This window comes from Ictidomys tridecemlineatus, chromosome 2, assembly GCF_052094955.1.
Source record: "Ictidomys tridecemlineatus isolate mIctTri1 chromosome 2, mIctTri1.hap1, whole genome shotgun sequence".
Classification (NCBI taxonomy): domain Eukaryota; kingdom Metazoa; phylum Chordata; class Mammalia; order Rodentia; family Sciuridae; genus Ictidomys; species Ictidomys tridecemlineatus.
The window spans coordinates 183897317-183924812 of NC_135478.1; the positions used below are offsets into that span (position 1 = coordinate 183897317).

The 27496-nt window shown below is 34.6% G+C and overlaps 1 protein-coding gene across 9 annotated transcripts in view; it reads left to right on the plus strand.

The window, feature by feature from the left end:
* Cadps2 (calcium dependent secretion activator 2) overlaps positions 1-27496 on the plus strand; it is a 494758-nt gene that overhangs the window by 420618 nt on the left and 46644 nt on the right. For 3 of the 9 annotated variants that reach the window (XM_078040300.1, XM_078040296.1, XM_078040299.1), the window contains 6 exons: positions 8070-8211; positions 8336-8455; positions 13082-13237; positions 14641-14788; positions 15403-15417; positions 21374-21448. In XM_078040300.1, the coding sequence (XP_077896426.1) occupies positions 8070-8211; positions 8336-8455; positions 13082-13237; positions 14641-14788; positions 15403-15417; positions 21374-21448 (656 nt within the window). The remainder of the gene's footprint in view (positions 1-8069; positions 8212-8335; positions 8456-13081; positions 13238-14640; positions 14789-15402; positions 15418-21373; positions 21449-27496) is intronic. The other 6 variants (XM_078040298.1, XM_078040305.1, XM_078040301.1 and 3 more) reach the window with 3 other exon arrangements.

The following is a 27496-nucleotide window of genomic DNA, read 5'->3' on the forward strand; positions in this document are numbered from 1 at the left end:
GATAATTAGATGGGCAATCACTTTAAATGGTAAGGAAACAATTTTGAAAGAGAGGTGTATTAAAATCAAGGAAAAATAAATGTTTTCATAATGAAGCAATTAGCATGATAGTTAAATTATACTAAACGGCTAGAAATCGAGCACAAATAGAGTCTACCCTGGCATGCTATTTTTCCACAATTGTCCTGAGAATAGAAATGGCAAGTGACCGCTTCTGACAAATGAAAGCCATCTGCAAATGGCACAAATGATTTCTTTCAGCACTACTGAAAGGCAAACCCTTGGAGCTAGTCACCTTTTAATCTGTGGATATGCTAGCAAGTGGCAAATGACCATTCTATTGGGAACTGATTCCCAAGTGAAAAATACCACAGTGCTTCTTCTTTAATTAACAGCCTTTTCACATTGCTAGCACATTAAAGCCATCCCGAAGAACACCCGTGCGTATATAATCAATGTCACAGCGTCTCTGCCTAAACGAATAATAAATGTTCAGGCTCTACACTAAGTGAAAACCTGTTCTCCAAGACTTTCACCTTCATAAAGATGGGCTTATAAAAATCTAAAAAGGAAAAAAAATTGGAATGTGGTCTCATGAGGATAAAAAGGCTAGTGTTAATAATTAACAAGGAGAGTGAAGTGGAGTCAAATTAGCCATAATAGAGCCCAGAGTGACTGGCAAAGTCACCTCTCATTATCAAAAAACTCATTAAGAAATGAAGAGGTGGAAATCCCGCTGGGTTATTCTCACACTTAGGCTGTATCAGAGATTATTTTTCAGATTTCTTTCAAATGAAGAACTGTTAGGTCACCGTATTGTATATTAGGTTAATCTTCAAGCTCTGAAATATGGAGGGCTGACACCTACACGTTATCCCACCTCCAGTGCTTAAATGAGCTGTGCATCTGAAACTCACGGATGGGTGTTTATAGATACCTCTGTGTATACATATACTGGGGACAGTGTAGAAAGGCGTAGCTTTCAGATAATGGCAAGACTGCACACCAGCAGAATGCTATAGATAGGAACTTTTACAAATCATGGTATGACCAGCAAAATGTGAAAATGTGTTTAACTTTCATCATCAAACATGATTGAATTCAAAATTGTATATCTGAATTTGTTTTACTGATCAGAATAAGACAGAAAAGCCACAAAGCACTAGCCTTTTCTCCTCAATTGAATTCCATAATACAACTCTCATTTCTTTACTACTTATAGACATTTGATTCAATTTAAATCTGCTTTTTATATTTTCTTAGGGTTTAGTGGCTGAAAGATAATAATTGCTGAAATGCCTCTGTGTCTTTCACAGCACATTTACAACTTCTGAAGACCATGGGTATCAAGAACCCCACACTTGAAAGCTGTTGATATTTTATACAACTATGCTCAGTTGTTCCCATTAAAGGAGTTAGGTATTGCAGGGCATAACCCCGAAAATCAGAAGACGATGTATAGATGTAGTGAAATTACTGATTTTTGCATCCAGCTTTAAAATTAAATAATATTGTAAAAGACAATATGAGAACTTCTGTACTATGAGATTTCTTTATCTTCACCCTAAACATTGGTTAAAATTTATATTGACTTTTTCCTAAATCAGTCCCACAAGAAACAGGTGCTGAATGCCAACAATTTACAAATCCCAGGCACAAATAAGAAATCATCTGCCCTTGCAAGTCATAAAATCTATGGACGATACAAACATATATATGCCCCTAACTATAGTGCATTTGGTTTTACATGTAGTGTGTAAGTCAATGTGTATAGCATCCTATGAAGTTTTTCATCAGAGTTTTAAGCATGGCTTTGTTGCATTTGAATTTATAAGAAACTATACTATCTGCTCTCTCATTCCTTATCATTTATTCTCCCTAGATATTCATATATGTGTGTGTATGTGTGTGTGTGTGTGTGTGTGTGTATATGTATATATATATATATATATATATATATATATATATATATATATATATATATGAATCTATGCATTTTAAACAAGGCCCCTAAAGGAAAAAGGAGAGCTGGATGAGATTTTAGAAGGTTACTCTGGTAGTTAAAGTATACATTAAATGGTACTAAACTATATAAAATTACCTATCAAATTTTTCATTAAAGGAAATATAAAATACCGTGTGTTTTCTATTCTGCTTAAAATTAATGTGTTGCTTTCAGTTTCCTTATGAGGTGGATTTTTATTGATATATGCAACAAACACACATTTATTGAGTGCCTATCTAATGTGCCAGATTCTTGACTAGGTGCTATTCCTGGATCTCAGGAGGTTTTGTTTGGTTTTATGAGTGTTTCCTTTTTCATACTGCTTTTCTAACTACTGTTCTCCTTCCTCCTGAAACCCATATTTACATTTCCTATGACAGGTATCTGTCTTTATTATATGCATTTTTCCAATGTGGAAGGGAACTTACACACTATACTTGCCTTGCTTGGGGGTTGATACAATTCATAATCCTTTGAATAATCCTTGTTTATGGCAAAGTCAATTGATTTTATTGTTTGTTTTTATTTGTTCTGTTTTTCTGGTCATGAATTACTCATTTCCTTCTAAAATATCTAATTAGAATTCTAGGAGGAAAAAGCCATTCTTACTAGTAATCCACAAATGCTAACGAATTGGAAAAGAGAAGAGTAACATAAAACTGGGTCGTATGGGTTCAAGAGTCAATAGTATACTTTTATCCTTAAAAGAATGCATGAATTCTTTTGATTATTCATTTTAATCAGTGATTGTTGTCTTAAGTAATAGTTATTAATTAGATCATAATTAAAAACCTCACTATTAAAAACCCATGACAAGTACTTTTGTAAATCTAAATAATCAATACTGATTTCTTAATTATTGGTACTGTCCAAAATAATTGGGCCCATCTGCATCCAAAATTTAGCTTTATTTAAGCCTTTTCTTTCTGTTATTTCTGATTGTATCATAAGGTCTGATGACACTGATGCTTCATTATTTTCTGAGGAGGCATTGGAAACGCAGAATCTTTGGGGAGAAAGAAATGGTTATTTTGATTAGCAAAGTAGGTGCTGATCTTCCACCTATATTGTTGTAACTACTTTTTGAGGCTCCAGAGCAATTTTACTCCCACACGTCAGGTATAGTGTCAGAAGTGTTCTTGGTTGAGGCCACATTGGGAATTTGCCTCTTCCAATGCATTATTGCAATGGGGGCCTTGTAAAGGCTTAATTTAGACAAGTGACAGTTCCAAATCCTAACCCGTCGTTATTAAACCAGCTGGAGAAGATGGAAGCACTCATTCTGGTGCCTCAGGCTACATATTAAGAGGGTTTTTTGTCAGTGTCTGGTAGGAGTAGGGTGCAAACTGACATATGGGCAGCTAAGAAAAAGAGCATGCATTTACACAGACAGGCATAGCACAGTGTGTGTTTCTGTAGCCTTGCCTTTTGAAGCCAAATGGTCTCTTTCCTTTCTTTCTCCCACCCATGTGTATTTTTCATTTATTTCCCCCTTACCCCTCCCCTCTTTCCTTTCTCTCTCCATCTCTCTGTCTCCTCCTTTCTTTCTCTCTGATTATCAAAGAAATAATGCTGTCAACTTTCTAAAACTTTCAAATGTGGGTTCATGAGTTAATTTGTTAAAAAATAAAAAGGAACTCTCAGCTGAAATATGAGTCAACTTTTGACCAGAATTAAATATTAGTTGTAGTTCATAAGAAATAATCTCCATTTTCTCCGTATTGTACAAGAAATAAACATTGTCATTGACAGTACATGAGTGATCAGAGAACCTCCTTTTGCCACATTCATTAAGAGACCTAAAATAAGCAATCTTTGTATCCAATAGAGTTTTTAGCAGTCTGAGAAATCATAGAATTTCTCACAACAGTATTACTCGGTGTATTTTTATTAAATCTAAGGGCCTATTCAGATCTCAGTAGGTTCTATAGTTGCCATTTAATACGATCTTCTGAGTTAGAGTTAGCTTCATGTTGTACTCAAATAGTCATTCACCCAACAATCATTTAAACACTTGCTCTGAGCCAGGAGCTTGGCTAGATTCTGAGAATATAGACAGGATCCCTGCCTCAAGGACCTTGTATCCTCTAGGAGGAGAAAAAGATGTCAACAAATACAGAGGCCACTTGAATAACAAGGACTACAGTGGAAGCCTGTGCAGGGTAGGAAACAAATCAAGGAAACCAGTAACTGGGCAGGGGGGATGAGAGATTGAAGCATTTCTGAGATATGGGCAAATCCTTAAATCTAAGGATTTGAACTGAATCATGAACATTTTTATTTCTGTACCACAGGAAATAGGGGAGTCAGGCTACAGAAATGAGTGAGAGAGAAAATCCTAAGATAGATCTTGGAAGGCTTTCTTACCATGTCAAGGCTCTTGGAGTCTTTTATGATGACCCACTGAAAGGTTATAGTCTTTACAAGTGCCATTATCAGTTTTATATTTTAGCAAAACCCTCTGCTTGAGATTTTGAGAAGTTGGATTGGTAGAGGAAAAGTTTGAAGCCTAAAGACCAGTTAGAAGATCATTGCATGAGTCAAGACAGGAGACAAGAGGACTAGAGTAGTGCAGTAGTGGTGGTGACAAAGAGAGGGGAAAAAACATGGTGGAGTTACAAAGCCACAAGATGCTCAGGTCTTGATTGGAATTGAATATAGGACGCAAGGGAAAGGCTTGTGGTACCAACCGTCATGTTCTTCTATATTGCTCAGGTAAAAAATCTTTATTTTTACTCTGAGGATGGGAATACAAGAAGAGAAGTTGATTTTTTTTAATAAGACAATGAATCCAGTATTTATCCAAATGTATCAAAAAAGCACTCTTGCTGGAAATATCTTCGTGTCAACTCCTGATTAGTCTTAGAACCATTATAACATCTGAAAACAACATGGAGTGTAATTCTTTTTATATACTTATTCATTTTAAGAAAAAATATAACTTCACTACCAATCCACCAAACTTCTTAAAGGTGTAATATAGTGGCTTTTGAATTCATGAGAAGCAATGCTCATTTGTCAATATAATAATTTGGTATGTAGACATGGGCTTTGGTCTTGGTGTAGTTAAAAGTAATGTAATACCTATCAAGATGGAGAGCCAAAGGTTCTTTATTTATTTTTTTTTTTTAGTAATTGTAAGTCAAGGTTTAAGTATATAGTCTTGCAGTGTGCCAACATAAAAATTCCCAGCTTTTTGTGAAGATTTTATTATCAGCACATTGAGTATTTCCACACTGTTAACTTATTTTTTCCAATCATTGAATGCAATAGTTTTCTGAACTTCTTTTTTCTGTTGTATCTGAATTTTTTTCAGAATTCTAATCCCAAAAACATTTAATGCATCTAAGATACAGTGTCATGTATTCATCATTTGCAAGATTTTTTGTTACCTAAAATAATTTACTACATTTTTAGGTCTTAAAAGACATTTTAAGGCATCTTGATGTGCTGATCTTAGGCTAATAAACAGACAAATAATAGTTTAGGATAACCTAAGTAAAGTAATAATTGTATTAGAATCTGTAGAGTTTAACATGAGGCTTTCATATCAAATCCTTTTTCTACTGGCCAGTGACTAAATAACCTTAAGAAGATATCCTAAACTCTCCATGCCTCAGTTTTTTATTGATAAAATTTTTTAAGTAATATTTTTTTCCTCGGAGAGTTTTTGTGATAATTAAATGAGAGAATTTACAGTACATCCTAACACTGTGCTTAGCAGCCCAAAAATGCTAAGGAAGAGGAGAGAGATAAAAGGTTTAAGTAAATATTCAATAAATTAGATTTATGTCTATTTTTAAATTTGCCTATCACAAGGATGTAGAAATTTTGAATAAGAATTTTTATCCTTACAGTTTACCATCCTCATTTAGGTGGCATTTGGTAAAAGTAAGTGAATTACATGATATAAAGTACCTTCTATTTCTGATTGAATCTCCAGGAATAAATAAAGCCCTTTTCAGTGTGGAAACATCATTAAAACAGCATTAGTCATCTAAATAACACATTTATCATTAAATATGATTATTCCCATTTTAACTGGAAATTTCTTAACATCTAGATGAAACAGAAGAGATGTTTTACCCATCAAAGAAAGAGAAGAAAATTGTATTGCATGTCCTCTGGATTTATAATTATTTCCAATACTGCTTTCACTTGTTTGTAGTTGTGCAGCCTCTGACAAATTTCAGAATCACATAAATACATTGCAGTCATTTTCATATGCATGCCATGGTGGTAAATGTCATGTTCTTTTCCAAAGTTTTAAAATAGTAGGCTTTTAGTATAGCTTTGCCTTAAAGAAGATACTGTGGAAAACTTACATAATTGGTCCAATATTTTATAAGACAGGACTATTGAGGTTGCTAGTAATTAAATTTAGTAACTATCAGTATGTGTAGCTATCCGAATCCCTAAAAGTGAATGAGGCTGCTGAGAAACATTTTCCCCTCTTCCACCTCTAGCCACCTCAGCAGAGGCACCATCACCCTATATCTTGTCTATTGCAGTAAAAAATTGAAGCTTCTCTGCCCTAGTCTTGGGCATGTAACTTCATTTTCCGCACAGCAGCCAGAGAGGATATATCATGCCACTTCTCTGCTTAATAATAACAAAATAAATCTTCCCATTGCACTCAATAAAGCCCAAACTCCTCACCAAGCCATAGGATTTAGATACTTCTATGAACATTCTCCTCCCTCCCTTACTCATCCTTCTAGAAGAATACTGGCTTATTCCTTCCTAAAGTTTTGTGCTAGCTTTTTCCTCTTCTTGGAAATCTCCCCTCCAAATTGTTCATGGAAACTCTTCTATTACTTAAGTTCAATGAAAAATGTTCTCTCTTCAGAAATATCTTTCCTGCCCATGGGGTATATTTTTTTTTTCAAATGGACACATTTTCACTTTGAGAAATATTTGCAATATCTAGCACTACTGACCAAAAAAATAACAAATTCTTTTTTTCCTGTTATTTAGCATGACTTAATATTTTCCTACAGAACCTCCACTCTTCCCATGTGTAACGTAGGCTCATACTGGCCTAAGTTTCAATGAAATTGTATCCTATGCATAGAAAGAATCCATCTCCTGAAGGAGGTGGGTGCACTTGGTCCAGTAGTCTTCTGCAGCACAAATCTTAAGACTTCTCCATTTGCTCTATGTAGAAAGTCCCAAACTACAGTTCATTAAAGGCTAATGAAAATTTGAAAACAGTGTGTCTGATGTGCTGTTTTTAAATCCAGATGTGTAGGGAAAGAGGAGGTACTGGGAAATGAAATTAATAAAATTATTTGTTATATTGTGTGCATGTATGAATATGAATCTCTGCATCATGTATTATTATAATGCACCCCCAAATTTTAATAAATAAATAAATATATGTGTGCTGGGGCTGGGCATGTGTCTCAGAGATAACTCTTGCCTAGCATGGGAGAGGACCTGAGTTCGATGCTTAGCACTGCCAAAACTTCATTGTTTAAAAAAATGCATATGTGCAAAATTGGATGAATAAAAATGAAAATCCACAAATCATTAAAAAGTTCATGGATCAGAACAGATAACTCCAAGGCCACAGTCACCTTCCTCGTGAATGAAGCAAGTGTAGCTCTTAGAAATAATGAAATTGGCTTCAAAGAATTGGACAGATTTAGCACTTCTGTGATATGCAGCCTAGCACATGGATTCCCTCTGCTTAATTGCTGCACTTACAACGTGTCAGGACCTTCTGGGGAGCCAGCAGCGCCCTGGAATATCCAGTAAGCGGTCATGTGCCTATGTGTTAAAACTCTTAGAAAGTACAAACATACCACCTGCCAGGGACATTTTTATAGAACTGTAATCTGTTTTTTGTTTTGACAGCCATGTATGAAAGGCTAAGAATACTTTGGGGTCAATTTCCATGATATGATATTCAATATTGGGAGAGAAATTATTATTACTATGTTATCTATCAGTTCTCCTGGATCAGACTCTTAGAAAAAAAAAAAAAAGTTGTTTTATCCCTATTTTCCAAATGGCTAATACTCTTCCTCTGAAAAGCACTGTTTCTGTTTGGCTATTTCAGCACTTTTATGTAATGGAAAATTTCACAAACACTTGCAAGAGATCTTTGTGCCTTTGGTTGTCCGCTACGTGGATCTCATGGAGTCCTCCATCGCCCAATCAATTCACAGAGGTTTTGAGCAAGAGACATGGCAGCCTGTCAAGTAGGTATCTTACCTAGTGTCCACAGAGCCTCTGCCTCTCAAGCCTGACCTTATGACTTTACACATGGCCATCTGTAGTTATTGCTTATGGTGGTCCCTTCCCACGTTGTTTGTTTCTTTACAGGAATATCGCCAACAGTCTTCCCAATGTAGCTCTTCCAAAAGTTCCAAGTCTGCCTCTTAATCTTCCACAGATTCCTAGCCTTTCTACTCCTTCGTGGATGGCTTCTTTATATGAGTCCACGTGTGTATCCCTCACTTATTTCCTGGTGGTGTGTGTTAGCTACTGCATGGCCTGGGCTGTGTTTGTGCAGATGTGTTTAGATTGCATGGCATTTATCATCGTTAGTTGAAGAATACTACAGTTTTGGTTTTATTTGTTTGAGTCTTTTAAGCTATTAAGCTAAGCTTAGCATATCGATGATAAATGATGCAAGTTGAAAAATGCAAAACCACACTGGTTTGATGTAATTCACATGTGATCTACAGAACAGGGGTCATTTTGTGATCCAGTTTTGTCAACTCTTCCCTAAGTGATAGAACCAAATCCTCCTTGTACAGACAGTGTGATAAGTATATTTTAAGGGTACTTAGGTTTAGCTTTCTTATTGCCCACATATTTATCTTGTGCATGTAGAAAGCCATTATAAAAATGTTTTCAAGAATATATTTTTGGGCTTGGATTTGGCTCTGTGGTAGAGCACTTGCCTAGCATGTGTGAGGCATTGGGTTCAATTCTCAGCACCACATAAACACAAATAAATTAAAGTTATTGTGTTTATCTACAACTAAAAAATATTTTAAAAAGAATATAATCTTTTCTGTTTATCTTAGTCTGAATGTTAAAATAACAGTATTGCACCTTGCAGGAAATTCCTTTATTTCCAAGCAGTGGGAAGTTCTCCTTTTGTTCCTTTAATGTATTAATTGGCACACATTGTTATTTTAAAATATTCTTTATACCATTAAAAAGCCATATTTTTAATTCCACATGGGGATAAGCCTACCTGTTGCAATTCAGAAACTAAGAGTCATTAAAGTAAAGTTATTGGCTTTGAAATTGATCAGGTCTGAATTTAGATCTTAGGTTCTTAATCATAAATCTTTCTTAGCCTCACTTTCTCAACTCTAAAATGGTCATGGCACCTAATTCAAAGATATTTTTGTAGAGACTGGAAAAAAAAACTGTAGGGAAATTCCTGCATGTCCTAGGCTTTCAATAAATGATGACTACAATAGGCACATCCTAAGTACCTAGTAAATAATTACTACTACTACATATTATTATTATTATTATAACTATCACCAGTCCTTCTCATTTTCAATTATAACTGTAAAGGTTTAAAAACTATGAGCCTTACAGCAAGCAAATGAACTAAGTAACTAGTTCACAAATATAAAAATCTCAAGTAGGCAATAACATCTTTTGCCCAAGATATCACATGAAGTCAGAAAGAATAAATATTAGAAGAAGAAAAATAATTTCCATTTATTGAGAGCTTACTGTGTTCTTGGGATAGTGCCATGTTCTTTACCTACAACTCTATAAGGTAAGTGCCATTATCTCCATTTTACCGTTAAGAAATGCTAGTTACAAAGACATTAAGAAAGAAAACTTGCCCAATGTCTCACATAAGCAAATGACAGGCAAAATTTGAAGTCAGTTTGCTTGATTACAAAGCCCTTATTTTTATTCAATATTTTTCTGCTTTCAGAAAACAGATTGTTTAAAAAGTTACTAGCTTTCTCTCTATCCCACCACCAACTGTCAACTCTATACCCAAACTAGTAAACACAGACAAGAAAGCACAGGGAAAGACCAAGAAAGAGAACAGCTTGCAAAACAGCTTGGCAATATTTCTCCAAGTTAAACATCACCACTGGACTTATATTGCCAGGATATTATTTTACATGTGAATCTTTCTCTTATAGGCAAATGCTTTGGGCCATTGTAGTATGTAGAGCAGTATGTGTGCATGCACTCAGGAATTAACTGCAAAGTGTAATGAACCTCTCTAAGTGTATGAGATTTGGTACTTCTTTATGCTGTTGTATAATTTAATTCTTCTTCCTCATTCTTCATCAATTTCACACCTTGATTTTGACCAAGAACACAATTGTGGAGGGTAATCTGTAAAATTTAGTTTTTTCTTATTGCCATTTTTTTTTTTTTTAGCTTTGAAGTTTATGTGAACCACGAATCCCTTATTAGTAAAGACCCCGTTTTAAAATGCTGAGAATCTCAGGAGAGGAATTATGACAAATTGAGGCTTTATAAATACTTTTTCTCTCCCTGTTCTAGGCAAATTTAAAAAAAAATATGTTCTACAAATCAATCACTATTATTTTTACCTACCAAGATTATCAACGTTAGGTTCTTTATCATGATGTCCAGAATTCACATAATGTTATGATGTCATTGCAGTTGGCTTTTTGTTGTTTTATTGTAAAATTTTAAATAAGAAGAAATATTTCCATTTCACATAAAATATTAAAGATATAACTCCGTATTTAGATAAATTTATTTACATATTTATATAATGTATAAATGTATATAATATATAAGCATTTATTTATCTTTTTTATATTTTATAAAATCTTCATCCCCAGCCTGGAGATGTAGTTCAGTGATAGAGCCAACCTAACACATGCAAGGCCCAAAGTTTGCTCTCCAACACCACAAAAATAAATAAAGAAACAAAAGCAAATATGGGTTTGAAGAGACAGACCTACCTAGTAGCACATGACTCATGCTGAGGATCTCCTTTAAAGAAAAAAATTGATGTTCTTCCACATCTTTTTATATATAAAATCTTTATTTTCAGTATTTTTGCTTTTGAAATGAATACCAGTAAGGTAAATTTCCTGCAGGCATATTTAGGAGATCTCTTGGAGTCCATTATTCATATTTGAATTACTTTAATCTGTTAATAATACCTTTAGGAATAGGTCACTGATTAGAAATAATTTAAAATAGAAAAGCTCTGAATAAATTGCAGGTTACAGGTACCAACTCCAAAGAAAGCCTATTTACATTTCTTCATCTATCTATTTAATTATAACAAACACTTGTTATCTTAATTACATTCCCAATTAAGCACATGTCCAAAATCTTGCCGTAGCATAAACAGAAGAAAAATATCCATATTTTCTTCAAAGATTTAATTGTCATGAATAAATTTTTAATAGCAATCTGCTTTTACTGCTCAAGATTTTGCTTTGGTGGTGATTTATGTTGTCAAATAATATACATATTTCAAGTTTCGTTTCTCCAAAGTAAGAAAATATAAGAAGCAGATTTGTTGCTTCACTGATTATATCCAATTAAAACAGAGCTTTTTTAATCTACCAAACTGTACACTATAGACACATAGGGATTTTGCCTGGCCATTTTTTTCTCTTATATTTATTGTGCATATGCTAAAAGGAAAAGTAAACGTCATGTCTATTCAAACATTTTCACACCAGCATCGTCATGTATTATCTGGTTCTTTTATTTAATGGTCCACTTGGTCCATATTCAGGTGAGGAGACTTTAGGTGAGTAAAGTTCTGTGCACTGTTTTGCTGTGATTAGTCCCTTGAGAACTTAACTCTGAGGACAGCTTGGCTAGACCAGGAGATCACAGAAATTGCCATCAGCATGGGAGGGGGAAAGCAACGGAGCTGAGACACTGCCAGGGTACAGGGCAGAAACATAGCTTTTAATTAGCCAGAGCAAGAGGTGATTTCTCTAAACTTGCTAATTAAGATATGTTTAGCTAAATAATATGATTATTTAAAATCGCTTTATTTTCATAAAAGTTTTCCACTGTGCCCTTATAATAAATGAGTTTATTTCTTCTGTTTTCTTTTGCAAAGTGAAAATATAAATTTTAGTTTAGTATCTATGAAGCAATGGTTAGAAAGCTAAGGACAAATGAATCAGACAGCAGCTTTTTTTTTTTTCTCTTTGTTCTCTTTACAGTTCAGTTTCATTATGTTTTAATGTAGGAGTATTTTACTTCCAAAACATCTCTCTCCCTATTAACCTATATACTTACATAATGGAAAGTGCCAGCATTATCATTTGCCCAAATATTATATGAACTCCTCTAAAATTACCTTCATGAGTGGTGTGAAAATACAGTCCCTTAGAGTAATTTTACCATAGTAGTGAATGTAGAGCATATTTTGGCTCCACAGTTGGACATAAGGACTTGAAATGCATGAATCTGCTCTGACTTCAGAGCACCCTGAATGTCTTTTCTCTGTTAAACCACCTTGACTAAGGTAGATTCTAATTATGAGCTAGAATAGTCACAAAGCACTTCAAAATGAAAATAAAGGTTTGCTTCCTTACCTGGCCTGTCATTTTGTTTTCAGTTCATTTCTACCTATAATGGAGTGATAGTCTAAGGTGTGTGCTATATACCTATAGACAGAAGCCATCATAAGATAGGCACATGTGCAGGACAAAAGAATAAAGCCAAAGATGCTGTCATATGAATTTCTTGCATAAAATATACATTTTAGAATTTCTGGGAAAAAAATATTTGTGTATTTATCCTACAGATTGGTAAAGAATCTTAAAAATGTTGTTCTTATATATACACAATTTATTTCCTTTCCCTAGTTAGCTATCCTTATCCTCCTATCCTTTTTTTAAATCTTACTACTGTATTTATTTATATTTTATTCTCCTTATTAAAATTAGAAAGGAAGAATTAGAAGGCTGGACAAAGAAATATAGGGTCACTGGATATTTTATGCGGTACTTTTTTGCTAACAGCAATAGATACAGAATGGAAAACAACAAATTGTTGGTCCACATAGTTAATGTTGGAAGTGCATGATGTTCTTCATTTCTCCCTTTTTTTTTTTTTTCCTAGCAATGGCTCAGCAACATCAGAAGACCTTTTTTGGAAACTTGATGCACTGCAAATGTTTGTCTTTGATCTACACTGGCCAGAACAAGAATTTGCCCACCATTTAGAGCAAAGACTTAAACTAATGGCCAGTGATATGATAGAGGCCTGTGTCAAAAGGTAGACATGTATTTTCAAGTTGCTGCTTAATGTGCTAGCACCCAAGTACCTGTTATATGATTATCATATGAAAGAATTCAACATATAATGCTATTTCCAAAATTTCATGGGCCGTAGTTTCCCTCACCTAAATTCTGGAAACCCATGTAATTGACTAAATTGACCTGACACTTTTTTTTTTCAGGTCTCCCATCCATTGTCCTAATCAGTAGCACCCATAACACATGAATCATTTTTGTTGTACTTATTATCAGTCTGGGAATACTGTACTTTAAATTCCCAAGGTAATATCTTATGAGACATATGGAAAAGGTCTGTTGAGTTCTTAATGCATTATGTACTGTGTCTGTGTACTGTGAAATGGCATGGCAAACTCAAAATATGATCAGCATTTTTTCTGGGATTGCTCAATGTTTTCGGGTATTCTCTGTCCACACCAGATGAATGTCATGTATCTGCTTACATTCTTTAGCACTTAACCAGAAACAAGTCATTGGACTTTGGATTCTTCCAAATCTGCTTTCATTTTTTTTAGAAGTTTCTGCAAAATCAGCATTGCATTCTAATTGGGTAAATATTTTTTCCATTGCCCTTGTTTAGGATATGTTCAAGATATGTTCAAGAATGCTGTAGGGCAGCATATTGGAATAACAGTCAAACACTGGTTGGAGCAATTGAATATTCCTGAATTCATTAAATCAAGAAAAATCTTGTCTTGTTTAATGGCTATGGATTAAATTAAGGACATGCCATGGATTAAATTATTTCATATTTTTAAATCATCTGTGATTCTGATGCCTCAAATCTGTGGATAGTCTTTGGATACTTTAGCAAAATCAAAATTTTCTATTATTCACTTTATTCCCCAAACCCACCTGCAACTTCAAGTGTTTAAAAAGGAATTTAAGTGACATAAAAGAATTATATGTTCTCTATTTTACATCTTATAGTCCAGACTTGCACATTTTTTAATTTGGTGAGCCCTCACATAGAGGATTTATTATACTTGAAGGCAGAGAAGTAAATTATTTTTCTACTTGGAAATTAATTCAGGCAGTTAAGTGAATGTATGAGATTATTTCCCATTAAGTGGGATACATTAGATATAACAAAGAGCTTCATTTGAGTAGCAATATTGACCCCGTAAAGTTGGCAGCCAAATACCACTTGGTAAAGCACATTTTAAAAGGTTGTTCTTACATGTAACATTGCAGTCTGACCTTTTATTTGAGACACCTGAAAAGCACATCCCACCTCCTCCACCAGGTCCCAAGCTCTGTCACACTGCTCCCTCCTTATTTGCATGTTTTAAATTATCATCTTATAGTGTTGATTTCACATTAACAAAATAGGTGGGACATATGTCAGAATTTCTTACTCTGAATTCATGTTTTAATAACTAGAACAAGAACTGCATTTGAACTCAAGCTACAAAAGGCAAGCAAAACAACTGACTTGCGCATTCCAGCGTCTGTGTGCACAATGTTCAATGTATTAGTCGATGCCAAAAAACAAAGCACCAAACTCTGTGCCCTGGATGGAGGACAAGAGGTAAGCAGAGTGTGTGATTCACATGAGACTGCAGCACAGGGAGTCCTGGCAGGAGGGTCCTTGGCTCAGGTCACCTCCTCCTGCTTTATATAAATGTTGCCTAAAATTTTACAAGTGGCCATTGGATTTCAGATATGCAGTTTTAGGTGTTTTGTATTTACATAAACCTTGCTTTTTACAAGCAAATGAGAGAGCTAAAAAGCTACCTGCTTTGTTTAAACAAATGTAGACTATCCAGAGTTTGCATCCATACAAGCAAGCCACAAAAAATAGCATATGAAACACTTTATTTACACAAGTTTCCATTTTTTAAAGATCAAGTAGAAATCCACTTAAAAAGTAGGCCTAGTTCTTATGCACATATGTTCTATTTATTTTAGTTTGATTTATAATTTGTTTGGTTTTTAATTCACAAATACAATTTCATCTTACGCCATGATTTGTTTTGGTTGTGAGTGGTGAATGGGTTAAAATTATTTATTTTTCTTATATTATCTGTTTAAGTTGACATTTTGTTGCTTTTTTTCCCATTATAATTACTTTTTCATCATTTCTTTATTCTTCCCATATGTTCTCTTTCTTCATCATTTTTTTTCACCCATGGCATGATCCAGGTTGGTAGTCAATGGGTAAGTCTCTCTCACTTTTTTTTTTTTTTTAGGAAAAGCACATTCATTTTCATTTTAATTGTTATTTTTTTAGAATTGTAAATTTTTATGTTTATATTTTAAAATTAAAATAATATAATTAATTACATTTTCAGGGTTTTTACTTCTGTGTGTGTATACAAGGTTAACAGCTTACTGTAACCTAGAAATAGCCCAAAGACAAATTAAAATACATGTAAATACTTAACACCTTAAATAATACCAAGGAAAATGTTTCTTGCCTATTAGGGCTGCAGAATCTAAAAATTACGCTTAGAGTTTTTAAAGATAAAATATTTAAAGCAAAATGAACTTGCCTTTCTTTCAATGAAAATCTAAATAAATTTAGATGCAGAGTGACTATTAACAGTTTCATGCATATATTTACAGTATATATTTTCATAAATAACAGAAGAATTTACAGTTTGGAACTTTATATGATATATAGCATATTTCAGGAGAACCCCTAAATACTACTATCAGGAAGATACACCCAAAGTCGTTTCATTACTGCTGAACCCAATTGTGGATGTCAGGTTCAAGTCCACGAGTAACAATTCACTCTCAAACTCAATAAGAAATACAGGCACACAGGTGACAAGCACTGTTCTCTGGTTAAATGATTCTTATAATCAACAAAGGTAGTGGAGAGACTTTTTCCCTTGATGAAAGGTCTTCTGCAAGTATCACCCAGGTTCTTATTTCCACACACACTACATGGTTTCAAAACCTTCATGCATACTGAATTCATTAAATTGCATTCTTTATTTTGTTGTTGTTGTTGTTAGTCAAGATGTTTTAATGTCCTATGAACTTATAATGTCTTGTAAGTCTTACAGCTGACACCTGGATGTCAAAGGCAGGGCCATCTTTACTAAGCTGACAGTTTTCATCCAAGAAAAATGTTTTAGCTAATTGTGAAAGTAGATAAGAAAGCACATTATTTGTAAGTTTCAAACTTACTAACTCCGATATTGACATTAGCTATTTGCCCATAGTTTATATTTGCATGTACATACTCATAGTTCATTCTTTGAGCAATTTGGTAATGAAAATGGATTTCTAATACCATTTTGTACAGCCTTATGAATATAAGTGACTGGCACACAAGTGTTGTAGAATGTTTAGTAATTATCATTCTCTGATCATTTACAAACGATTTATTATCTCTAATTATCTGAATGAGTAGGCAGCTGGCTTAGATACCTATGGCTCTCATCACCCTTCATATTTTTCAGTACCTAAATGTGAGCTTTTGTCTACCTGAGTATATTGTCTTAAGTCTCAAAGCCCATTCTTTTCTCATCCTGATTATAGAATCATCTTGCTTCTTCCCATGAACACTGGGTTTATTCATTGGTTCTTATTTCCATACACACTACAGTACCTGGTACATAATAGGCACTTAGTAAATATTTATTGAATGTATGAACAGACTGCATTGTTGTCACTGCTTTGAAAATCCACCCCTGTAAGAAACAACTCACTCTCAAACTTAATAAGAAAAACAGGCACACACGTGACAAGCACTGTTCTCTGGTCAAATGATTCTTTACATTAATAGGTAGATGGTTTTGAGGAGTAATCTACTGTTTATTATGTCTGCACCTGTACCTTCTCACCAGAGACAATTAGTTCCCCACAACTTTCACACAATTAATATAGTTCAAAATGTGCAGGTGTAAAACCCATTAGCAACCCTGAAAAGTGGTAAACAAGAATTTCAGTGCAAAAAAAAAAAATGAAAAAAGGATTATATAATTTATTTATTTTTTTATCTTCAGTAAATATACTCACCTAATTGCACAGGCTTTCCCTCTCTATATGTGCTAAGTTTTGAAATCGTGGCAAGAGAAACTTAGCCAATTTGGGACCTGGTAAAAATATATACTACATAGTTGAACCTAGCAGAGATCATTTCTAAATTAAAAAGAAATTACCTCTCTGAAGTATCTAGTAAATTTGTTCTATTGCCATTGCTGACGTAAAAGCCTTTCCTACACCTTGCCACAATGCAGCCCCTTCTCTGCTCCTAAATTACAATTCTGTTTCCTTACATGCCATGGGAGGATGCAAACATGCTCTGCCAGACTCAGAACAGGGTTTAATGGAGTGATTAGTGAGTGAATGATCTGCTCATGTGACAGCTATGGGTAATGAGTCAGCAGTCTCAGGCCAATCCCTCAGGGACAGATGTTGAGATCACAAACCACCACCGTGTTTAGAATCCTTGTTATCCATAGCTGCAGAGAAGCAGATGACTGCATGGGCTTCAGGCATTCACCTGCTCTCCGAGTCACTTCATCCCATGGTGCAGTTGGCTGAGGATAAGAATGAGAACACATTCATGAGGCAATTCAGGGGAACAGGGGGATCCTTGCTTTTACAGTGTTTGTTCTCAAGTAAATACTTCCATTTCTAGAACTAACAATTCAGGGCTTTCAAAAATGCTTCCCAAGAGAAGAACCAAAATCTTTTTGTAAGAAGGCTAGGTTCCACTGGCATTAATTAGTTTCATTCTTTGTGTGTTTGTATGACAACAATCAGGAGAAGCAATGATATTCACCTGAGTATGGGGTGTGAGGGGGGGGCAGTCAGGATTTCAGATGCATCTGGACTTCATTAAGTGAGGAATCCTTCTTGGTTATTTTAATATAATTCAGAGTCATTCGTTAAAGAAGTAGAGTTGTAACAGTTTACTTTTGAAGGTGGATGTGGAGAGAGTTTAAGAATGAGTTGCAGTCTACCAAAGCTATGATAGATAGAATTGGCAATCCAATTTGGAATATTCTAAGAATTTTATAGGTTTTTATTGCTGGGGGAAAAACCTGCCAAATTTTTATTGATCATTACTATGTGTTCATATAAATGAAAAAAATTTGTCACTTTTAGTTTAGGCAATATAAATATCTTTGCTGATAAATTCTGGTTTTAGTTATTTGTAATATCTTGTCTTTGAAAGCTATCCAGCTCTTCTGATGAACAACTTTCTAACTTACCTTTTTTTTTTTTTTAACTACATATGACATCCATGGCTGTTATCTTTGCAGAATACACAAATATACAATAGGACTAATTAGGCCCTATCCTGACCCATGCCCCTGGCCACCTCTCTCAACTGTGCAGATAGAGTATATTCTGGAAGTTCCCAACAGTTTTAATATTAGTAAAGTCAGATCTAATCAGATAAATTTACAATAGCAGATCCCCATATTATAAAAACCTATCAAACCTCATTCTATTTGGGTTTACCCTTTGGGTAATATATTTAATATCTCTATTTCCTTGTTCTTTCTTTTTCCTTTTATATTAGTGTGTGTTTATTCTCATTCTTCCCATGTGTCCTCCTCCTTCCTCCCTCCCCCTTTCTTTTTTTAATATTAATATATTATTTTATTTTTACTTTGAAACATATTGCCAACAGACTCTACAATCTAGAAAGCAGACAATACTTAAAGTCAATTCTCAACAACAGCTTATTTCGATGCTATGTTTATGTAAAGAGAAGTGTGAAAATATTAGCTCAATTTCTGAGGGTCTAAGTCATTTACCTTCTAATTCTGTACTCACCTTAGATATCTTTTGCCTATTTAAATACCTGTGAAAAAACTGAGAATCATTTATACTCAAGTCTTTGTTGAAACTTGAGGATCATATATGATTAGAACCTTGGCAGAACTATTAAAAGAGATTCTTCAAATTAGGGCTGTAGATACTAAACCCTCCCTCCACCTTTCTGTTTATGGCTAGATCAGATAGCCAAGAAAGCAACAACCCAAGAATATATATTATTGGAGAATTTCCTGGCTCCTAGGGGCCATTGACTTTCCCTACTTTTCAACAGAATGGGTATAAATTAATTCTTTAGTAACTTATCACTTGATTTTAAAAATTGCCAGAATTAATCCAACCAAAATTTAACATGTGGAAGCACTGTTGTTTTATATCAATAGCTTGATATTTTATTACTTTTGAGTTAAAAATTAAAAAGCACAAGTCAAGCTGACATTGAGGCCAAGCCTATTTAAGAACCCATTTGGAGATCTGAGAGTCTCAATCCCTTTGTTTTGGGGCCAATTTCCATGTCAGAGGGAAGTGGGGAGCTTGAAGACCATCTCCTGGGTCCCTTTCCTATTCTACCCCAAAGAGGAGCCTGGGCTGGTATTTCATTTCCTCTTGGTACACAGACAAACCAGATCTGTAGCCAGAAGGATAAGAAAGGAGAGTTGACAGAGCTCATTTACATAAGCTCCTTGCCACCCAGTCTGCTGTACAGATTCAGCTGGAGCTGGAGGCCCTTTATGTAAGTGTGACTGTCGGAGCTTATCCTACCAATCATTCTAGACACTGGCGTTGTTCAGCTGGTGTCAGATGTGTTCCCGTGATATATCCTGCGTGACTCAGAACATTATGGATAACTGAGGCCAGAGCAGAACTTAACTTCTAGTCAGCTTGCTGAGGCTTTTTCTTCTGCCTTTTTCTTTATACTGTTTGCTTTTCAAGCTTTTCCAAAAGCCAAAGCACTACTACAACAGAAATTCTCCTTCTGTTTCTATTCCATTTGTCCTCTGGGGAGCATGAATGTGGGCACCTCTGAGGCTTTAGGTGAGCAAGACAAGCATCACTGGAACAATGATGGAAAAGTTCCATGTCCATATATGTAGCTGATTTCAGACCACTGTCATTATACATGCACACTCATGCTCAGAAAAAAAGAAAATAATTTAGTAGCTCCAAAATTATGCTTCCTATTTATGCAGGTGGATGATGACCACTTAGAACTGCCAGAGCCCTTGAGCAAGCAGGGATCAGTCCTAAGTATTCCAAAGCAGGCCTAAGTTGATGTTTTGTTCTGTGTGGAAACTTTGAGACATGTTTTCAGAAGAAAAAAAAATAGCTTTCAAAAACTTACATCTTAGGAAGCCATTCAACCAGCAGCTGTTAAGTTGGTCTAATGTTTATACTGACCTGAGTACTTTTACTCCGTGCATTATGTTAGCTGTTCCAAGAAGCCTTGAACCATCAAGATAGGGTTAGTCTTTACAAGTCACATTTTCTGTGAAGTGGCTATTGGGGACAATCTGCTGTCAGATAATGCTTCCAAAGGAAGAATTACTGTTTAAATGGATGTGCCTTCGCATGCTGTGGAAGCCCAAGTTCCTGCCAATTTAAGAAGGTAGCCCACTACTATTCTCTAAAGAAAAAAAAAAAAAGTCTTTCAGGTTTATTTAAAATACACCTTTTTTTTTTTTTCTATTTATTCCAAGGCGTCTTTTTCATGAGGAAGCTGCAATAAAACTATGGGGAGTGAGTGCCTGTTTCATTCCACCTTTTATGGCCTATTAATTTGTTACCATCTATTCACCTTTGTTGATGAAATTTTAAGTTTGCCCTTGCTTGAGCATATTGTAAGAATTGTATAAACTGCTGCTCCCCGGCTGACAAAAAGGTCCTTTTAGAGAGAACAATTGGGAGCTCATTTTATTTCTAGAGCACATTTAAAATAACTTATGAATGAGAGTTGTCAGACATGAAATGCTGTATTAATTAAATCTTTAGAAAAAGATTTTTTTTGCTTCTCCAGCTAAACCAACCATTTAGAAAAATACACGGCCAGGCCACCTTAATTATGGAGGAGGAGACAAAAAGTATCCTTCACATTCCTACGCCTGAATAAGAATAAGAACTCAATTCATCTAAATAATAACCCCATTAGCTGCTTAACTCAACAGTGCACATGGGAAAATTTTCAAACTGCAATGTAAAAAAAAGTGTTGATTGGGCGGATCGTTTTCAAGGTTTTGTTCTTTTAATGTACAAAATGATCATTTTAAGTAAGTCTGATATGTCATAACTAGTAGCTTTAGAGCACTTATGAGTTATGATAGAAGTTTTGTGTCCATATCAACTAATGTATCTTTTGTCTTTCAATATCCAGCAACAGTACCATTCAAAAATAGATGATTTGATTGACAACACTGTAAAAGAAATCATATCACTGCTAGTTTCAAAGGTAATGTATTATTTCTTCACCTTTTAAAATCAAATTTTAAAATAATCTTCAACTGATAATTTCAGAAATATCTGATATTTCTAAGTATCTAATTATCCAACTGGGTAACTGTAGTTTGAAAATTACATGCTACTGAAATTGTAATTTTAAGAAAAGTTGTAAATAATGAACAAGGCCTAGGGTTCAATCTCTAGCAAAAAGAAAGAGTGTGCGCAAAAGAGAGGAGAGAAAAATTATGAACAAAAAAATGATTTTGAGCAGTTCATCAAGAACTTCTGATATTTTTGTTCATAATGAATTTTTACTTTTTTGGCAAAAGTGTTACTCTTTTAAAAATAACTTCTTTCCCCAGTAATACCACTGACCATTTGTCTTAATTCCTGAGCGGATTAAATAATCCTCAGGCCTCCTAGTTGGCCCATTTGTTGTGAGGATAACATCAAGTCAGACTCAGAGACAGACAGGCAAAGCTGGAAGGATGGTTCTGGTTCTTCAATCCAAAGACTTCCTGTTTGATACTTAAAAATTCTTTGACAAAAACTATGTCCTTTAACTATATATGTAGAGATGAAGTATAAATGGGTATGCCAGTTAGTGGTTAAAGGAATTAGAATCCCACTAAGATGTAACAGACTGCTATGGGTGTCATTTTAGATGGAGGGATGGGAGGGAGGGAGGGAGAACCTGAGGACACCAGGAACTTAAAGAGGGTGAGGAGTTATTGGTTAATGGGTACAAGTTCACAGCCAGATAGGAATAACATAAAAGACGAATAAATAGAAAAGGACAAGTCAGGTTATCTCTGTTTGCAGATGATGTGAATCCATACATAGGAAAACCTAAGGATTCTACTAAAAGACTATTTGAACTGACATATAAATTTAGGAAATAGCATGATATAAAAATCAATATACAAAAATCAAGAGCTTTTCTGTATACTACTAGTGAATTTACTAATAAAGAAATCAGGAAAGTCTTTGTCAAAGAACCTCAAATAGGCTTCATCAAACAATTGTAAGAATGTATAAGAAGCAAAGGGAAACCACCTTCAGTCTAATATATAAAAGATATAGTTTCTAGAAAACAAAAAACAGATGTCCCATTAGCATGAAAAATGTTAAGCCTCTCAAATAGTTTAAGAATGTAAATTAAAATGACAATAATATGATATTTTCTCATACATTAGTATAGTTTTATTAAGCTAATACTTAGTATTTAAAAATGTAAGGTGAGACACTTAACATCTCCTGCATACAAGATGCTAGATTTTTTTAACCTTCCTGGAAGATAGTTTGGAAATATCAAATACATTAATATGCTTTCACCTTCTAACAGTTTTCCTACTAGACAGAAACAAAATATGTAAGTTAATATTTGTCATGCTAGCTACTTAAAATTTGGAAACATTTTAATCTCTTAAGGGAAATGACAAAGTACATTACAGAACTTCTGTGTTAAGAAACTATGCCTTCAGATGCTATCACTGATGAAGAGAAGGTTTTATAATGTAGTAGTTGTTAGAGAAATGCTGAATACTTAAAAGCATAAATATGACTTGAATTTTTTCATTGCATAGAAAAAAAGACTATTAGGATAAGCAGCCACAATGTTAACACAGCTTTTCTCTGGGTGGTGGGATTCTAGTTGGGTTTTGTTTTTTTCCTTTGTGTGTGTGGCTTTTTTTTTTCCGTGTGTGTGTGTGTGTGTGTGTGTGTGTGTGTGTGTGTGTGTGAGTGTGTGTGTGTGTGTGTGTGTGAGAGAGTGTGTGTGTGTGAGAGTGTGTGTGTGTGTGTGTGTGTTTTCCAGTTTCTCTGGTAGCAGGTCTTAAAGTGGAAAAGAGCCATGAGGAAAGATGACTTTAGAATAGTACCATGTCACCAAATACCTACACTTTCACATTCATCACACATTCACCATCCAGTGGAAAGGAATTAAAGGAAAACTACCCTGTAGGTAGGTGGAGAGGTGGATCAACAGAAAATCAGAATTCTACCCTATAAGGAGTCCAGTGCAGCAGCCTGCAACCCTGCATAGTTGACCCACTAGAGTGAAGTAAAGCTAAGCTTGCCCCTTCCTGACACATCCAGGACAATTTCATTCAGATATAATCTATCCATCAGCACAGTCCTCCTAGAAAGTTGCCTTTTAAAGGGTTTGCAATCTTAACAACAGTGATTTAAATGCATGCTAGCTTGTAGATGATTTCAGCTTAGTTAGGCAGCATAGAAAAAGTCCAACTAGTTGTTTTTGTTTTTGTTGCTGGGGGAAGCCAGAAGGTTGGTTGCAGAGAAAGCAGACAGGGTTGCACCTCATCTCTACATTCAATTCTGGGAAATTAAGAAATTTAAATGTTTCTATATCAAATGCATCTGTTAACAGAAAAAAAAATGTTATATTTTAATTAAGTAAGAAAAAGATATTATAAGAGTCAGCACTATCCAATAAAAAACTTCTCATGGCCCAGTACAGCAGGTTCTAATCACACATGTCTATGGAGCACTTGCAGTGTGGCTAGTGTAACTTAACTTTTAATTTAATTTCAGTTAAAATAGCCTCATGTATTTAGTGGCTAATATATTTGGGAATCAGGTCAAAATTATAGTTTTCTCTATGAATTATTTATCTGTCAAACAGTATTTATTAATTATCTTTAATTCCTTAGTTGAAAAGTATAAATTAACTTGGTCAGTTGACTCAAACGAGCTTCCATAACAGATGAAAATAGTTTTTTTCATTAATCCAAAACATTACGCATATTTTTAAATCATCTTATTAAGATATGATTGACATACAGAAATGTGTACATATATATATAATGAGTTTGGAGATAAGTATACTATCATGAAAGCATCACTATAACCTATGCCATAAAGCTATGCATCACCTTCAAAAATTTCTTCTAGCCTTCTTAATTCATTATTTGGGTGGTAGTGTTACCACTGTTGACGGGTGACGAGTTCTTGCTCCCTGATGTTGAAGAATAACACCAGAAAAGCACTGCTGAGGCAAGGTCAGAGTAGAAATTAGAAGTTTATTAAAAGACAGCAGAAAAGACTTCTCCCGGAGGAAGAAGGGGACCCAGAGGTGGAATCCATGGAAGTGCAGTTGTTTCCCCTTTTTATAGTTCTTTCAATGATGGAATGTAGGTTGGAAGGCCCGAGGGGTGGGACACAGGTGGGCCAAAGAAGTAGTCTGAGCAGGAAGGACTTCATTATCACTTCTTTGTGATGGGCTATCTTCAAATCTGCTGGGGGCTATTCATTAATACTTCTTCCAGGTGGACTTTGGCCTAGGGCCTCTTTGGGACTTCATTAACATTCCATGAATTGTCCTGCGTTTTCCCTGAGTCATTCCCAGCATGGCCTCCATTTTAGATTTCACTCGGTATTAGACCCGATTTACCTAACTACACTGACTACCTAACTTTAAACCTGGCTTCAGTAGGGGATAACAGTACTCAACATGAGCTCTATCCTCTTAGCAAATAGTATTGCTAACTATAGAGACTATGCTGTACAGTAGATCTCTAGGATGCATTCATCTTTCATAACTGAAACTTTACCCTTTGACAAATGCTGCTCCATCTCACATCCCTATAGACCCTGGCTGCTATCATTCTATGCTTCCATGAGTTTTAACTATTTTAGATTCTTCATATAACTGATGTCAAGTAGTATTTGTCCTTCTATGCCTGACTTATTTCACTTAACATAGTACTCTAGATTCATCTCTGTTTTCTCAAAAAGATTTTCGTCTTATAAAGCTAAATAATATTACATATTATGTGTATATCACATTTTTACTTTCTATTTTTCTGTCACTGGGCATTTAAGTTGCTTCCAAGTCTTGGCAATTGAGAATAATACTTCGGTGAACATAGGGGTATAGATATCTCTTTGAGATCCTCATTTCAGTTCCTTTGGATATATACCCATTAGTGGGATTACTAATTCGTATGGTGATTCTATTCATTCTTTTTAATTGTTTTAGGGATTTTCCATACTGTTTTACATAATGACTACACCAATTTACATTCCCATCAACAATGTTAAATTATTCTTTTTTCTCTACATCCTCAACAACTCTTGTTGTCTTTTCATATTTTTTCAGTTTCTGTTTTGTTTTATTGTGCTAGGAATTGAACCCAGGGTCTTCTACATACTAAACACGTGTTCTTTTTTTTTCATATTTTCATTTTTTATTGATTGTTCAAAACATTACAGAGCTCATGATATATCATCTTTTATACATTTGACTCAATTGGGTTTTGAACTCCCATTTTTACCCCAAATACAAATTGCAGAATCACATCTGTTACATACTCACATTTTTACATAATGGCCTATTAGTGACTGTTGTATTCTGCTACCTTTCCTATCCCCTACTATCCCTCCCCCCCCATCTTCCCTCTCTACCTCCTCTGCTGTTGTTCAATTCTCTCCCTTTTTTTTTCCCTTCCCCCTTGCCCCTCATAACCTCTTATAATTTTGTGTAACTGAGCTACATCCCCAGCCCCTGGATCTAGCCACTCTGTGGATTCAGCCACTCTGTTTTACATTAAATGTAATTCTTGCTAAGTTAAGAATTACGTTTTGCCATTATGTATTGCAAGACATTCCTATTGTTAGCTTATTCATTGTTTTCAGAGTGTTATGTAGTTCTTTTCCTCTTCTCTTCCTCTCAGTTGTCTTCCTTTGTGATTTGAAGATTGATTGTGGTGATATATTTGATACATTTGTCTATCTTTTTTCCTATTCTTTAAAATTTCCCCCCCCCCACCTTGGTTACCATGAGACTTATTTAAAACTTCATATAGTTATAACAGACTGTTTCAAGCTGATAATAACATCAGTTACAAACAAAATCTTTGTACTCTTATTACACACACACACACACACACACATATACACATACACAATTATGTCATTGTTGCTTTATTTCTAATATTGTGTATCCATTAACAAATTTTTGTAGTTATACTTTTAACTTTTATGTTAGGGTTAAAAATGATTTTACATACCATCATTACAGTATTGCATTATTCTGCATTGTTTATATATGTACCTTCTACCTTTATCAATGAGATATATACTTCCATATGCTTTATTTTGTTGCTTAGCATCCATTCATTTTAACTCAAAAGAACTTCCTTCAGCATTTCTTATAAGCCATGTTGAATAGTGACAAACCTCCTGACTTTAATCTGGTAAAGCCCTCTCCCTCCTTCATTTTTTAAGAACAGTTTTTCTAGATACAGTCTTCTTGATTGACAGTTTTTTATTTCACAGTTTAAGTATGCCATTCCATTCTCTCCTATACTCAAAGGCATCTCCTAAGAAATTTGTTGATTATCTTATAAGTAATTTATTAACTTGCACATAACAAGTTGCTTTTCTCTTTTTGCTTTAAAAACACTTTCATTGTCATTTTTTTTTCCCAGTGATGGGGATCAACTCCAGACCATGGCATATGTTGGACAAGTCCTTAACATTGGTATTTGATAAGTTCATATATTTCTTTTGATTTAACCAATTAAGAGTTCTTTGGACTTCATGAATCTGGATGTCCATGTTCCTCTACATATTTGGGAAGTTTCTGACTATTATTTCTTTATGTTAGCTTTTACCTTTTTCTCTTTTTCTTCTCCTTCTGGGGATACCTATTTTAATATGTGTATTTGTTTCCTGAATGATGTGCCATAAATCCTTTGGATTGTCTTTATCCTTTTCTACTCTTGTTTCTTCTTGTTCTTCTGACTTGATAATTTCAACTGGCGTGTCTTAGAGTTTTATTATTTTTTTCCTACTTTATCAGGGTTGCTATAAAAGCACTCTATTGAATTTTTAAATTCAGTTTTGTGTTCTTCCACTTTAGAATTTCTCTTTTATTCCTTTCTATTGTTTCTATCTCCTTGTTAAACTTCTCATTTGTTCATGTATTATTTTCCTGATTCCATTAAATTGCTGCGTCCTCCTGTTGCTCACAGAGCTTCTTTAAGATAATTATTTTGTACTTTTTCTCAGGAAATTCATGGATCTACAGTTCTTT